Source organism: Chrysemys picta, chromosome 5 (genome assembly GCF_011386835.1).
Source record: "Chrysemys picta bellii isolate R12L10 chromosome 5, ASM1138683v2, whole genome shotgun sequence".
Classification (NCBI taxonomy): Eukaryota; Metazoa; Chordata; order Testudines; family Emydidae; genus Chrysemys; species Chrysemys picta.
In genome coordinates, this window is record NC_088795.1 from 124,709,918 (window position 1) to 124,726,710 (window position 16,793).

Here is a 16,793-nt window from a genome sequence, read left to right on the forward strand (position 1 = left end):
AAGGACTTTTTTGCATCTGAATCTATACTGGGGCTTTTGCTGGCATTGGCATGTTGCTTAGGGGTGTAATTTTTTTTTTCACAGTCCTATCCGACATAGCTATACCAGCAAAACTTTTAAGTTTAGATCAGGCCTGAGTAACTTCGATGATTTGAATTGGAATTGAGTGTGCTTAATGCCTTGCAGGGTTAGAGTAATGGAGATATCAATGATATGTGGTTGCATCCACATTTCACTCTACCAGTCAGACTACTTTTGATTAGCTGGGGAATAAATGTTGAAACAAGTGACTTAGACTATTTTCAATATTCAGTAATATTGGCCAAAAGCATCAGGAAATTGCTGACAACTTAATATTGGAAGATTTGTTTCAAATCTCATATTTAACCACTCCTTTAACGCTATTTTCTATTTTACATATCAAAAGGATATGTGGTTTCCATCACGGGACGTAAAAGACACTTGCCTAATATCAATGCTCGAGACTACAGACTACGTACTCAAGCAGAGAGGCAGGCTGTCAACTTTGTTGTCCAAGGTAAAAAAAAAAATTAAAAAAAAGGAGGTTTAATTTCCTCTGACTGGGTGGAGGTTGACAAATGAAGTCAACAGACAAGAAATAATAAATGGGTGGCATGAATTAATTTTGTATTTTACAGCTTTAAGTGACAGAATATGAAACACTCACTAGCCGGTAGGGAACAAGAACACAATGGTATGCTACAATACTCTAGGGTAGCTAGCTGTATGAGGTGGAAGATTACTGCTGCAGCACTTCAAATGCAGTTGTCCTAAGGCTGTCTCTTTTTGGTTTCTTTGTCAGTTTGTGACTGGGCCTGTGTACACTTACAGCCCTGCAGTGGCGCAGCTGCACCAGGACAGCGGCACCGGTGCTGCTGTAGCGGTTAGTGAAGACGCTACCTATGCCAACGGGAGAAGCTCGTGTTCCACCTAACAAAGAGGTGGTAGCTATGTCGACAAGAGAAGCCCTCCTGTTGACATAGCGCTGTCTACACTGGGAGTTCAGTCCATGTAATTGCATTGCTCATGGGGGTGGGTTTTCCACATATCTGAGAGATGTAGTCGTCTAGACATAAATTTGTAGTGTAGCCCATGGCACAGAAACCATGGTTTCAGTGGTTTTACTACAAAGAGATTCAAATTTTTATTTTTTCAGATTTCTGTTTTTTGAGAAATACCTATTATAAGAGACGTTGTATTGTATTATTATTATTTCTGTTGCAACCAGGGCTCATTCTTTGTGTGGAATGAGCAGGAAGAAAGCTTTAAAGAGTTAAACAGGTCTTATCTTTGCAATATAAACTAGCAAACTTGCCAAACAAAATGCAATAAATCCACCTAATTTACTTATGTCAGTCTGCTGAGTTCACACCCCATTTGAAGTAACTTGGTATCTTTAAATGACCCTTGCTGCTGCTTTAAGGTGTTGCATTAAAAATCTACAGGTTTTTACTTATTTAAAGAGCTGATGTTGGCATGATTTGCATAATGCTTGCAAGTTAGAGTGGAGCTGTGAACCCTATCATGCAAATGAAAAGTACTTTTTAGACATGTTTATGAAGGTGCTTCTCATGAAAGTGGCTTGAATTTTCCTTTAGGAAGGAGCAATGAATTGTTGGGGTTTTTTCCCCTCAAACATTCTTTATTTTAATGTTTTGTTTTCAAAACAGGTAAATTAATTATGTAATATTCTGGACTATTGTCCATTGGCAGCCGCATCTTACAAGAAGGTGTAGAGCATCTGTAACTGAAGCCAATGGGAATTGAGGACACTCAGCACCTCGCAGAAGACATTTGGTTCCTTGCAGGCCTGAATCCCAAATTTCAGACAACAAATTTGGGTTTTTCAATTTTGAAACACCAGAAGAGAATTTTGTAGAATTGGTTGAATCTTGAAATTTCCATTCCAGAGGAAATTCTGACATTTCAAAATTTTCTTTTCTCCTAAATTGAAATGAAATTTTTGAAATATTGAATGACCTTATTGTAGCTTTCTATTGACTTTATCATTTTAACTAAGTATATTATATTATATTAATATTCAAAACAATACAATCAAAATGAAGCACTTTGACCTTATCAAAATGAAATGTTTCAGTAATTTATTGTCAAAAATGTCTGTGAAATTGATATGTTCCCACAAAATGTTTCATTTAGTTGAATCAGCATTTTCCAGTAGAAAACTGTTCCACTGGAAAGCTTTCAGCCAGATACAGAATTCTGATAGGTATTTGGGAAGGGTGTTAAAATGGGGTTTATAATTAAAAAATATTCAATTATTTTTAAATATTACCAAAAAATTCCTTCCTGTGTTGAGATTTTAATTTCATAATTTCAGCTCTGAGATAGTTTTTAAAGACCATATTACACTCCTCTATTTATACTGACTATAGTTACTGCGGTAAAAGATACAGTAGTGATTTCATATAGTAAGGTAGCATCTTATCTTGGTGACAACTTATACTCAAAAGACTAGGAATGTATGGTGTACCAATTTGAAATGGCTGTCATTAGCTTTGATGTGGTTATTTTTGAAGAAATTTGTCTTATTAGCCATTCCCTAGCTCAGTTTTCTTAACTGAGCTTGTGTCGTCTTTTCTAACTCTATTCCACGGATTTATTATAGCTTTAACTCATCAAACTATGCCTGACCATAACTAAAATCTAGGTTATTTAGGCTATTATGCACTTTGATTTTTCTCATGGATAAGTTAAGAAACTGCTTTTCTCTCTCACACATGCACGCAGTATGTAGGTATGTATATTTGGGATGATTCATGTTTCAGGGTATAAGCCAACCTTTAATGGTAGTTCAAAAATTTCTTGGGGGGGTAGACTATTCCATAACTTCCTATTAGGGGCTTTCTTGCATCTTCCTCTTCTGAAGCAGTTGGTACTAGCCACTATCAGAGACAGAATACTGGGTTTAGCTTGACCATTGGTCTGGTCCAGTCTGGCAATTCCTATGTTCCCATATCAATATTAAAGGTGAATTCATACTTCGTTAATAGTATTAATTAGCATTTTTGATTCTTTGGTAATATTGAGCTTGCTCTTTGTTAACTTTATGGAGTCAGTTTCAGACCTGCATAGTTCAGAGGACTAAAGAGCTCTTCCCCGGCCCCATATTTTATATTAAAAACAGATCACTTTCTTTTGTAGGATCTGCAGCTGACCTTTGTAAAATGGCTATGGTTGAGATTTTTACCTCCGTTGCTATTTCTCCAACTTTAACAGCCAGGTTAGTAAGTGAACCACTGCAATGTTCTTTTTCATTTTACGACAGAAGTAGCTGAGATAAAGGCATTTCTGGAATGTTATTCTTTATTGTTCCATGTAATATGACATATTGTACGTACACTTTAACTATGACTTTTCTTTCATATTACTCTATTCAGCTAGATGAATGTTTAGTATGCATCTGGATCGGTTAACAAGAAGGGCTGATGCTATTACTTTATATATTCACTGGAAGATTTTTGTTTATATTTTTGTGCAAGTAGATTTCTGTGTAAATCTATCCACATATACTGTGCCTGGTCATCAGATATAATGAGGACCCGCAACTTCATTTGAAATCATTGGTGTTCAGCATTTTTAAAAATTAAGCCCACTGGCCATGTCTTTACTTATTTTGAATTTATTGTATCAAGTTGATTGAATATGATGTAAATTACTAACACATTCAATGGATTAGGGGAAAAAAACATAGTAGCCAGGACACCAGTATTGAAGCGAACTGTATGAACAAATTGTGCTTCTCAGCAGGCAACTTTTATTTATATTGTTTATTTATTATATTTATGTATATTTTATGTAATAAAGGAAAATATCTTATAGAATGTAAGGGAAAGCTAATGCATCACAATTTCCTTTTGTTAGTATAACTATGCACAGTTGGGCAATAGATCACAGGAAAGCCTCCAGATTCTTATATAGAAGAATAGAAGAAAAAAACCCTAGTTTTCAATCATAAAAGATAGAACTGTTGGTGCAGAAAGTCACTAAGCAATATTATTATTAGCTCTAATAGAAAAAAGCCTTGAAGGCAAACATGGGGAAAAAAAGAAATGAATCCTGGTCTTTCATAAATTTGTGGTATGTGGTCAAATAGAACTTGAGGAATTTGAAGTAGAATTTTAGATAAAAGCAAAGAACAGAGGTTTGCAAAATGTCAAAGTTTTTATTGGAATATTTCTATATGATATTGGGATTTTTGTAAAAAATCTCAATTGTGAGAATAACATATCAAATAATTCAACAGGACTTTTCATTGAATCAAAAAACCCAGGATTTTGCCCCATAAATATACTTTACAATAATATAATACTTTTTTGTTTTTTATTTGTACAGCACCTATAACCATGACTAGGGCTCCTAGTACTATGGTAATGCATATAATAATATTAAATAATAACATAGCTCTTTACATGTTAAATATAGTTATGTTATTCCTTAAATATTTACTCATACATACATCTCACAGTGATCATAAGCATGAATATTAATAAGTTACAAGCTTTCAGTAGAGACCTCACAAGCTACCCTTCATGGGTAAATACTATGAAAGTGAGATATTCAGTGTAGTGAATTTGTCAGTTCTGAGACATGAGCTGCTTATAAAGAACAATGAACCCTTTGCCTCTTGGCACCAATAGGCCTCTGTATCACACCTCCTATAATTAACACAGTAGGGCTAGCTGCAGGCTATTCTGCAGGTGTCAGTTCTCGGTGCTCTTTCCTAGACAGGGCGTCTGCTACCACATTTTCTTTCCTTTTGGTGTGCACAATTTCCATCTCATATTGCTATAGTGCTGGGCTCCATTGCCATAGCCTAGAGTTGGTACCTTTTTGTTATGTGTAACCACACCATACCAAGAGAGTGATCTAACACCCTAACATTTCTGTTTCACTGATAACGTTTTAGCTGTTTGACTGTTCATCAGGGCCATCCCACAACATTTTGGCACCTGAAAGGAGGTACTATGTCCCCTCTCAGTGGTTCGAACATCTCTATAATCATCCCCCTCGAGCCTCCCTAGTAGTGTTGGCAGCCAATGAAAGAGAGAGACAGGGTCACCAGGCATCAAGCCCAAAGAACAAAGAGGGCAAAAAAGTTTTATTCCATAGGTGAGTTACAGATTTGTATTGCAAACCAGCAAGCTCTGCTGGGGTGATACAATTTTGAACCAGTTCAGTCTTCACTGCTCTGCTGGGAAGCAGTTCTGCTTTGGGACTTTTGCATTGTCAACTCTGTACTTCTGAAAGAGACTTACCTTCCAGGGACCCAGAATAGCAGTGGGGACTGGCAGGTCGCCTGAACAGGTTGTTTATCAATAGAGGTCCCTTCTCCCTGACATAGCAAGGTTCATTTTTCAGCTCTGGGGAACTCCCAAAATGGATGTGTTTGCAACAGAAGTCTGTTTGCTCTCAAGCTGGCCACATCCCAGGTTCATTGACAGCCGTTTTATTGCTGCTGTAGTCAGAGGGTCTCCTTTATGCTTTTCCTTTCATCCCTCTCTACCCAAAGTTCTGTGCAAGGTCAAGCAGGACAAGGCCCATCTTATACTGATTGCCCCAGCTTGTCCCCATCAGAACTGGTTTTCAGAGCTCTTAGACCTATCAGTCAGTCCCCACTGTCAATTCCACTTCACACAGACTTTATTTTACAGAATCATGGCTGCCTTCTCCACCCCAATCTTCAGGCAGAGGAGTCCTGCTCTAGGGAAGTTCAGGAGGTGCTGCTGAATAGTAGAAAACCATCAACTAGGAGTACTTATCTGGCTAAATGGAAGAGGTTTTCCATCTGGTCCATACAGAAAGGGGTTTCCTCATCCCTCACTTCTAGTCAGCACATTTTGGACTATCTTCTGTCCCTAAAACAGCAAAGGTTGTTGATTAGCTCAAGCAGAGTGCACCTAGTGGCTACTTTGGCATTCCACCCACTATTGAAAACTGCTCTTTTTTCCAACCCAATATCTGTAAGATTTTTAAAGGGCCTGAACAGACTATTTCCAGAGGGGCAGAACTGTGTTCCCCCACGGAGCCTGAATCTAGTCTTAGAATCATAGACTATTAGGGTTGGAAGAGACCTCAGTAGGTCATCTAGTCCAATCCCCTGCTCAAAGCAGGACCAACACCAACTAAATCATCCCAGCCAAGGCTTTGTCAAGCCGGGCCTTAAAAACCTCTAAGGATTTAGCAAAGCTGATGCTGATGTGTCCTACCTTTGAGCCTCTAGCAGCCTACTCCCTGTTGTACCATTTTTAGTGGCCATTATGTTGGCCAGGGAGAGTGGGGCAGTTGAGGGCACCAGTTTCAGATCTTCCATATACTTTCTTCAATTCACACAAAGTTCATCTTTGTCCTCACCCAAAATTTCTCACCAAGGTGGTTTCCGCTTTTCATATTAATCAAGCAAGTCTTCTTGCCGATCTTCTTCCAAAGTCTCATGGTCATAAGGGTCTGAATGTTAAAAGAGCTTTAGCTTTTAATCTGGAATGGACTATACCTTTCAGGTCTTTGACTCAATTGTTCACTGCAGTTGCAGACATATGAAGGGCAGTCCTGTGTCCACTCAAAGGATCTTATTTTGCATCTCCAGTTGTATTCACCTGTGTTACTAGTTTAGTTGGCTAATGTGAAGCCTTCGGATAGTGTGTTGAGTTATTCAACTAGGTCCCAAGCAGGGTCTGTGGCTTTTCTGGCTAATGGTCCTATAATATACATTTGCAGAGAGGCAACCTGGTGATGTTGTCATACAATTACCTTTCACTACATGATCTCCCAACAATCTAAAAACAATGATAAATTTGGACAAGTGATACTTTCCATGTTCAAATAGACTCCGAACTCACTTCCAGTTTGCACGGCTTATGAGTCATCTACAGTGGAATGGACATGTCCAATCACTTAAAGAAGAAACAACTATTACTAATCTCTCTATAACTATATTTCTTGGAGATGCTACACATGTCCATTTCACAACCCACTCTCCTTCCCCCCTCTATTGGAGCCTTTCCTTAAAAAGGAAGAGAGGGGAATTAGGCCAACTTGGCCCTTTGTACCTGTGTGAGGTGCACAAGGCAGCAAAAGGTGCTCGTGCTGCCCCATCAGGTACTGCTAAGGGAAAAACTCTCCTGACAACTATACACTGGAGTGCACAAACACCTATAGTAAAATGAACACATACAACACATCTTGAAGAACAAGTTACAGAAAGGTTAGTAACCATTTCATGTGCATCTTTTTCCATTTTTGGATGGCCGGGGAAGTGGCCCTGAGAGTTCCATGACAACCCCATAAATTGTCCTTTAATCACAGTAAAGGCTACAATGGAGCCTTGCAGAGACTGGTAGGTTTCTTTCACGTCTGACATAAGTCATATGTCCTACAATACTCCTTTACTTCACCCTAAATATGAGGCCAGTAGTTTTTCTTAAGCCTCTCAAACGTTCTCTCTCTTCTCAAGTGACCAGCAAATGGGCAGTCATGTATAACCTTAATAGTTCTTCACAATCCTTTTGGGCACCACAGACTGTCTTTAGGGATCTCCATGGTACCTGTCCTTACCCACACGGGCTCCCCTCTATATTCTGTGCTGCTGTATAAAGAACTTGCCCCTGCTTTCTTTCTAAGGGGCATCAGTGCAGATAGCCTCCCTTATACTTTCTAGAGAAGGGTCAGGATCTTTACTGGGTTTTTGTTCATACCCAAAGCTGTCCCAGACAAAGAAGCTGATTTCTCAACTCCCTGCTCTGAAGACAAGCTTCTGCTGCCCTCTGCTAAGGGTGTAGAGGTTTTGCCTCCCTCTACAGGGTCCATGTTTGGGGACTCAGAGTTATACTCTTTCTTAGTGCGAGTTATAATATTAGTAACTCTAGACAAAGACAATATATCATTACTGGTTAACTCATCCACTGGAATGCTATCCACTATTCCAACATTTAAAATATCTCCAACTCTATTTGAGCTAAAGGCTCAGTGGTTTCAAATTTTCCTAATCAAGAAGTCTTCATTTTCCCCTGGGAGCACATCAGCTTCCATAACCATTTCTCTTTTGAGCAAAGATATTTGGACACCAGTGTCTCTCCAACCTGGGCGTACCTTGCTATTTACTTTGGCAACTTTAATAATTTTTTCATTGACCGCCACTGATTCAGGTCTTACAAAATTAACTAAGGTCCCCTCAGGACTTCCATGGGTCCTGAGGCCAAGGTAGCCACATTAACCTGGGCTGAATGGGTTTGTATTTGGATTCCCCTTGCTTAAGGCATTCTTTTTTCATGTGCTCAGTGGAGTCACATGAATAGCACTTTCTTGGGCTGTCCTCCTGTATTAAAGGCCTGTAATTATGATTACTAGAAGGGGATTGGTTCTGGGATAGTGGGTGCTTGGAATCTCCACTGCCATCCCTTTTCTTGCAGATAAAAAAGGGCCACCTTTTACACTGGGCTTCTGCTTTTCCCTCTGGGGTTTTGCGCTCACTGAACAGACTGGCCTGTACGTAGGATCAGTGATATCAGCTGCTTCCTGTACAGTGGCTAGGGTTTTATCCCAGACCGACTCTCTAACTTCTTCAGTACATATACTCAGGAAATGTTCCTGTGAAAACTTCTTTCCAATATCCATAAAACTCTTGGAGCAAAGGACATCGACCCATTATAAAAATCAAGAAATAAATGGAATGGACATTGGCGGGACACACTGTATGCAGCCAGACAACAAAGTTACCTCAATGTATTAAATATAGGATGATATACTATAATACACTACACATTTTGGGCCAGATTTTCTGCACTGATTCCAGCCTCTTTGTGCTACCTGAACTGCACAAAAGGGACAGAATCTGGCTGCTGGTGTCTGGTTGAGAATTCACAAGGGGTGTGATCATCAGCTGGTGTTTCCAGAATTGAAAGTTATTGTGTTACTCGTCTCAGCCAGTGAGGGCTTTGCTGTTGCTAAGCTATGTATCAGCTGCCTGACACATGACCATATCTGTCTTGGAACCAAACTCTTCAGGACTCTGTTACCTGCTAGGCAAGGTTTAGACAGGCAATCAGTAAACTCCAATTCCCAAATTCTTCACAGAAGTCTTGCTGCAGTGCACAACTCCTTCTTACTGTAACATTCACAAAACCGTTATCAAATTTGCTGGTCCTTTAAAAAGACAGTACCACAGCAGCTTACTATCTTAACTGGGGTTAACAAACATCTATTTCAATCACAGCATTTATAGTAAAAGTAAAGTACGTTTATTAATAAAGGGGCACAGATTTAAGTGATATCAAGTATAAGGAATAAAGAGAGAGATGGTTACAAACAAACAAAAGTAGAATCTATTTCTAAGACTTCAATCTAACTTAACAAACTGGAGTCCTTTGTTCAAAGTTTTTCTCACCAGTCTTTTTTCCATATTTTTTAGCCAGGACACTTCACAGAGCTAAAAGTGCTCTGTTCCTTTGTCTCCTCAAGTGAAGGATAACTTAGGGATTCTCTCCCCCTCTTTTTATAGTCCAGTAAACCTTTGAAATGTATTCTTCATAATGGTATTCCCAGATAAAGTTCCTTTCCTCTGCTGAGTGCAGATGCCATACTGTCTGGTATAGATTCTCCCGCTGGTGATTTTTATAGTGCGCATGATCTCTTCCTGAAACCTCTAATACAAATGAATTACTCATTGAATTTGGTCTGAGGTTTTGACCTGTTCCCTTTGTGTGAAGAAAACCTGTTTACCAATCCCCATGACCTGTCTGGTTTAAACACATTTTAGTCATATGCTTCCAGCACTCTTTGTGGGTTAACTGTACATATATCATGCAAGAATACTAATATTCAGGGAGTTTAGTTTTCCAATAATATCTCCAATAAGTATATGCAAGCCTCTGCAGGTGGTGGTATCTCTCCGGAAGTATTACAGCCTGACTGACTTTTCGTAATCACTCCCCACCGGTGTTAGTTCCTGGAGGGATGTGGACACCCTCCCCTACGGAATTACATACAATCCCTGCCCCACAATGATACATAAACTTAATACAGTAAGGTGTCCCAAAGATATTGCAGGAAATTGCCATATCTCTCACAATATCTGTCCTTATATCCTCACCCCCTTTGTAAGTACTTTAGTCCCTGTTAGAACTTTTAACTTTTGAGTCATATGTTTTTACTTTCGACTAGCATAACACTGGTCAATACATTTTGAAATACCTTTCAAAGTCACTTAGGGCCAGATTGCTCAACCCATGAATAAAGGATTCACAGTTATTCCTATAAGTAGTTCAACTGATTTGCAATAGGGCTACTGTAGGCTGCGAGTAACTATTCACCAGTGTGAACAAGGGGCTCACTTTTTAGCTATTAATCAGTCAGTTATAGTTTTTGAGACCTGTACATTAAATGGGTGTTTTTTCCAGGACATGATCACTGAGAAAACCCACTTCTCACTGACTACACAGTGCTTTCAACCAGGTGCTTAGAGGCAGCAGCGTTGGTGCTGCTGATATCTGTAATGATTTGCTAGGACTAGGACTACTTCTTGTATTCCTTTATCTATTCCTTAAGGAATTGAGTTTGCACATGTTTCTCCTGTATCAAGTATGTGAGATTTTCCAGTTAATGTTGATTTCAGATCTCCAACTGTCCATTTTCACAAAACAGATTGTGGATCTGCTGTGACGTAACTGTATTTGCTGGCTTATAACTTTTATCCTTGACTTTCATATATATGGGCTATTCCACTGCCAGTGTGAACAGTGGTTTTGCTTGTGGAAATGGGGAAAGAGACCTTTTTGCCACATGTGAGAAATAAGTGCTCTTGACTGTCCTCCAGAGGTGGTAGGGTTCCTTGTCACACAGGGCAGATATTATGCTGGGGGGGAAAGGGAAGAATGCTCAGCTGCAGATCTTATTGTTGCTTCACAAGTGAGCATTGTGATCTCTCCAGCAGCTGCTTCCAAATGCCAGTAGGTGGCTGAAGAAAGCTCTTGTTCCATTCCCAAAGCCGCCAACCTCATGCCCCTTGGGGTTGTGGAGTGTGCGGCTAAGTAGGCTAGCTATTACCTTCCCTCCAGCATTCAGGGAGCATGGATAGCAACATTCTGCCAGGATCCTGCATAGGTCCACAAAGTGGCAAAACGGCTCCTATGCTCTCTTTTAATACTTAGACAGGACTAGCCAAAACATAGCCCATTTTTTAAAAATGAGCTAAATGTATTCAGTGTGTAGAATGTCATAAATACCAAGGGCAAGAAGAGCATTCAGTACATAACTGGTTTTAAAATGTCCCCTGTTACTCTAATTGGACCATTCAACACATACCAATGCATTTAGTTCATTAAAAAAATTATTTGCTGGTCACTTTTAAGTTTGATATTGTTTAAGCTACTTGGATCGGTGTGAAAATTACATTCTCATCAATTAACCATCTGTTCTGCTATGATGTATTCAGAGAGAAAATATATGTTTTACATGTAAATTGAATGATAGATAAAATGTTAAAATGCCTACTTTTATGATGGGAAATACTGAAAGAGATAGTTCCTTTTAAATTTAGGCAACATGCATAATTCCTGCAAACAGGAATCATCCTCGCCTACAGTTTTTAAGGTAAAATTCGCAAATAGGCACTGTATTCAAAAAGCTTCACAGATGACGAGAGAAACTTGAGAATTCTGCATAATCTTGCAAAAGCTATTTTAAGAGTATTTCTCGTTCTTGGTAACATGACAGTCTTAATTGGAGTGATCTGCAGACCTTTGGGGGGAAATAAAGCAGCAGTTATGTAACAAGCAGCATCTGTAGTGTCACAAAAGACCTTTAGTATGAGGAACATAGGTACTGCCATACTGGATCAGACCTAAGGTCCATTTAGTCCAGTATACTGGCTCTGACAGTGGCCAGTACCAGATGCTTCAGAGGAAAGTGTGAGAACCCCATAGTAGTCAGATGAGAGATAATCTTCCCCCCTCATAGGTCTCATCCTGGTCTCTAATTGAGACTCTGAAGCACAAGGTTTGATATCCCTTCCAAAATTTGCTGTCTTTTAATTATAATTTTGGTTATTATTGATGTTGCTATAAATATCCAATCCATTTTTTTAATCTTGTTAAGTTTTTGGCCTGAACAACTTTCTGTGGCAACAAGTTCCACAGCTTAATCACACATTGTATGAAAAATATTTCCTTTTATCAATTCTGAATTCCCCAACCCTTAATTTCATTGGATGTCCCATTGTTAGGGCTCTACCAAATTCATGGCCCATTTTGGTCAATTTCATGGTCAGAAGATTTTTAAAATAATACATTTCATGATTTCAGATATTTAAATCTGAAATTTCACAGTGTTGTAACTGTAGGGGTTCTGACCCAAAAGGAGGTAGTGGGGGCATTGCAAGGTTATTGTAGTGGGGTTGTGGTATTGCCACCCTTACTTCTGCACTGCTGCTGGCAACAGCACTGCCTTCAGAACTGGATAGCCGGGAAGTGGCATCTGCTGGCCAGGAGCCCAGCTCTGAAGGCAGCGCCACTGCCAGCATCAGCATAGAAGAAAGGATGGCATGGTAGGGTATTGCCACTCTTACTTCTGTGCTGCTGCCTTCAGAGCCGCCACTCTCCGGCCACCCATTGCCACCCTTACTTCTGCACTGCTGCTGACAGAGCTGGGCACCTGGCCAGCAGCCACTGCTTTCCAGCCATCCAGCTGTGAAGGCAGTGCAGAAGTAAGGGTGGCAATACCAGACACCCCCTACAATAACCTTATAACCCCACCCCGAAAGCCCCTTTTGGGTCGGGACCCCCAGTTTGAGAAACACTGGTCTCCCCTGTGAAATCTGTATAGTGTAGGGTAATAGCACACAAAAGACCAGATTTCACAGTCCGTGAAGTGTTTTTCACATCCGTGAATTTGGTAGGGCCCGACCCATTGTTCTTGTGTTCTAAGACAACAAGAACAGACGTTCCGAATCTACCTTCTCTATACCTTTCATTACTGTATATACTTTTATCGTGTTCCCTTTTATTCATCTCTCCTTACTAAGGTAAACAATTCCAATCTTTCCAGTCTTACTTCAGATGAGTTTTTCTAACCCTTTGATCATTCTTGTCACTTTTCTGGGAACCTTCGTAGTTCTGAAATTTTAAAAATTGACAATTTTTACAATCTTGTACACTCCCTAACTACATGCAAGTTTTAAGCCTTCTGTTATGCATTTGGGTGCTTCTGTATCAAAATGTGGGGGGGGAAGGGGGAGGAAATGCTGGCATTCTGAGATGGATGATGATTTTAAAGTACTTTTTAATGGGGCAGGGGGAGAGCCAAGGCACTACAGATAGAGCTGGTAATCAGAATATAAAATATGATAATCTTGTAGATAATAGTGGAAGTTTGATGAGCAGGAACACATTGCTGCTGTAAATGAGGAAAAAATCCATGACAGTAGAGTTGGGCTGGCTTTGTAAGGTATTTCTAATTATATATTTATGTTGCTATGTTAATGTGATTGTTTGAAAAAACAAACCTGAAGTAGCGTACTTTTAGATACCTCTGGTTATAAAAACATTTACAAAATAATTATCAGATTTACATTTTTATTATAGTATTAAGTAACTTTTTACAGGAATTTTTACTTATATGAATAGAGATTTCTCCAGACGTAAGGTCAGTTTCAACTAACTCTTGTCCATTTGGGAATTCAAAAATTCATTCATTTATATACATTCATTTACAGTTTAATTGCCAGAGTACCATAGAACCAGAAATAAAATGTGTTACTTTTTATTAAAACGTAACCCTTGGGCACTATAGGCCTGGTTCACGTTTACAGTAAGGCCACTTTATTCTGCCTTAGTGGAAAAGAAAATCTGGCCCTATGCATTGTAGGCTTTCTAGCCTTACAATTTTAAGTCTAGACTTTGAATCTTCTCCTAATTTGTATTCTATTCCGCCATAGTAAGTGCATGAGCAGAAGGCTCTCTCAAAGTGACATGTCTAACATCTGTGGTTTGTTCTTGATCTCATCCTCTCCCTTTTCATCAAGGCCCCTTTCTACAACTCTGGCAGTGTAAATGAGAAACTGGTGCTTCTAGGTTTAGTTCCCAGTTCAGAAATATAGAATCATAGAATATCAGGGTTGGAAGGGACCCCAGGAGGTCATCTAGTCCAACCCCCTGCTCAAAGCAGAACCAATCCCCAGACAGATTTTTGCCCCAGATCCCTAAATGGCCCCCTCACGGATTAAACTCACAAACCCTGGAGTTAGCAGCAAACCACTGAGCTATCCCTCCCTCCCCAATTTTAAGTGTAATTTTAAGTATAAGAGTAGTCCCATTGATATAAAGTGTACTCTATTCATGTGCTTAAAGCTATGCATGTGCTTAAGTACCTGGGTAATGCAATAAACTGGTTTGAGTCCTTCCTGGAGGGATGCATCCAATAAGTAGTAATGGGAAACTGCACCTCTACCACCAGACCCCTCATTTGTGGAGTTTCATAAGGATCAATTCTCTCTCCAGTCCTTTTCAACATCAACGTGCAGCCACTAAATGAACTGGTCAGACAACATGGACTCAAGTGCTAGCAATATGCAAATGATACACAGTTCTATTTATCTTTCACCACATATGACCACACCACTACTACCAAGACAGCCCAGTGCTTGGATGAGATCTGCTCTTGAATGAAGAGCAGCTGGCTGAAGCTAAAGCAAGCAAGACAGATGCTGGTGGGCAGAGGAAAATAGTTTGAAGAGTTGCAGCCACAGTGCAGTGCCAATTGGTTGAAAATACGCACCCACAGTTGGTCACATCAGGTCATAGTCTAGTTGGATTCCTTGCTAATGTTGAGTTCTCATAGAGCAGCACCCACAAGTAATGCTTTCTACCAACTCCACTTGGCTAGGAAACTCCGTCCCATCCTGGCAGACAAAGGGCTAGTCTACACTAACTCTGTAAGTCGATTTAAGTTACGCAAGTTCAGTTACGCAAGTTGCTCTCCTGTCGACATAGCTTCCGCCTCTCGGGAAGGTGGAGTACAGACTTCGACTGGAAAGCACTCTCCCATTGACTTAGCATGTCTTCACCAGACCCGCTAAATCAACTCCACTGTATCGATCACAGCAATGCTGATTTAGCCAGTAGTGTAGACATGGCCAAAGGCCTGGCCTCAGTTATTCATGCCTTCATCATCCTCAGATGAATTACAGCAATATGATATCCCTTCAGGTTTGAGGCCTTCAGCATTTAGGAAACTCCAACTAATTGAGAATCCTCCAGAGTGTCTGCTCAGCAACACAAGCTACCATGAAGATATCAAATCTGTCTTATGCTATCCACATGGCTTCCCATAAAATTTCACATCAAGTTCAGGGTATCAGTCCTTATTTTCACAGCGCTCCATGGCATGGGCCCAACATATTTAAAAGACCATCTAAAGTTCTGAGACAAAGACCATAGTCGACAACTACTCTCCTCTGGCACAATGGAACTCTCAACAACAAGAGTAAAGCTCATCTGTGTAGGAGAGAGAACCTAATTCAGACATGGTCTGAGACTGTGGAATGAACTCCCCCAGGAATTAAGGACCATCACTACTTTCTGCTTCAAATACAAGGCACATTTCTTTAACCTTGCCTTCTCTCACATAAATACATAGCAACAGGTATATTTATATATATATATATTTAAAACTCCAAAAAAGACACTCCATTGCACACTTTTCTCCCTCTGGGGAGAGGATGAGAAAACAAACAATATGTGACAGATGTGTACTCACATTGCTTACTGCACCACTGGAAACTGCTCAGATACTATGGTGAAGAGCGCAATACAAAAACCTGTATATAATAGAACAGAAAGTACCTGACTGAATTGATGCCTTAATCAATAAATAGTAGATCTTATAGGAATTGGGACATCTTGTGTGTAAGGGGTCAGAGTAAGGCACATGAAATCTGTGTCTTTGCCTTTAATAGGTGCTAATATAATTATAAGAAATTTCACCACATGGTTAACACACTGACTTAATGTGATGAATCCTCATCTAGTGGCTGAGGATAAGACCCTCCTGCTTACTATTTTAGTGGTACTAGCACCTTGAAAATCTTTATCTATATTTGATGAGAATATCTGAAAGCCCAGGTCAAGAAATTCAAATGTAATAATGAAATTATTATTGCACCCATTGATAAGTGCTTTGGGATCTTCCAGGAAGAAAAATCTATCCACTCCATAATAAAAAAAAATGCCTTTTATCTTCTGAGAGCAGTAAGTGGCAATCTAGCCAAATTTTAGAAAAGGGTTAGGTCCCTGCTGTTATCTTGTGCTTAGGGGAGTCTGGAATATTCTTGTAATGGAAGAGCTCCCAGACAAGAGGAATAGTTGTTTCTAACAGATCTGGCACTATTTCTAGAATATGAAAAAGACAGGACAAAAGACAAAGAGACCAGAAACAAAAAATATTGTTAGTATTCAGCCTCTGTTCTAGTAATATCAAAAGCTGAGGGATGTTAAACTTCCACTCTTGTATAAGCTTTCACTACAAAAATGTCCACGGTGCTGCACTGTAGCTTGATTGTGATTGTTTTTCTTTGTATCTGCTCACATTCTGCAAAATGAAAATAAAAAGTTTAAACAAAAAACAAGGTACAGGAAATACCGTAGGTCAGGGAAGTGTTTTTGCTTCAGTGCCCTTTTCCACACACTCTAGTATAATAGGACCCTTCTGCCTATATTGTGCCAGAGTGCTTGGGTGCTCTCCAATATGGAAAAACAACATTATGG

At 39.6% G+C, this 16,793-nt stretch overlaps 1 protein-coding gene across 1 annotated transcript in view; it reads left to right on the forward strand.

The window, feature by feature from the left end:
- POLN (DNA polymerase nu) overlaps positions 1–16,793 on the forward strand; it is a 241,213-nt gene that overhangs the window by 187,283 nt on the left and 37,137 nt on the right. The window contains exons 22-23 of the mRNA XM_065598521.1: positions 428–538; positions 3,184–3,262. Coding sequence (XP_065454593.1) covers positions 428–538; positions 3,184–3,262 — 190 coding nt within the window. The remainder of the gene's footprint in view (positions 1–427; positions 539–3,183; positions 3,263–16,793) is intronic.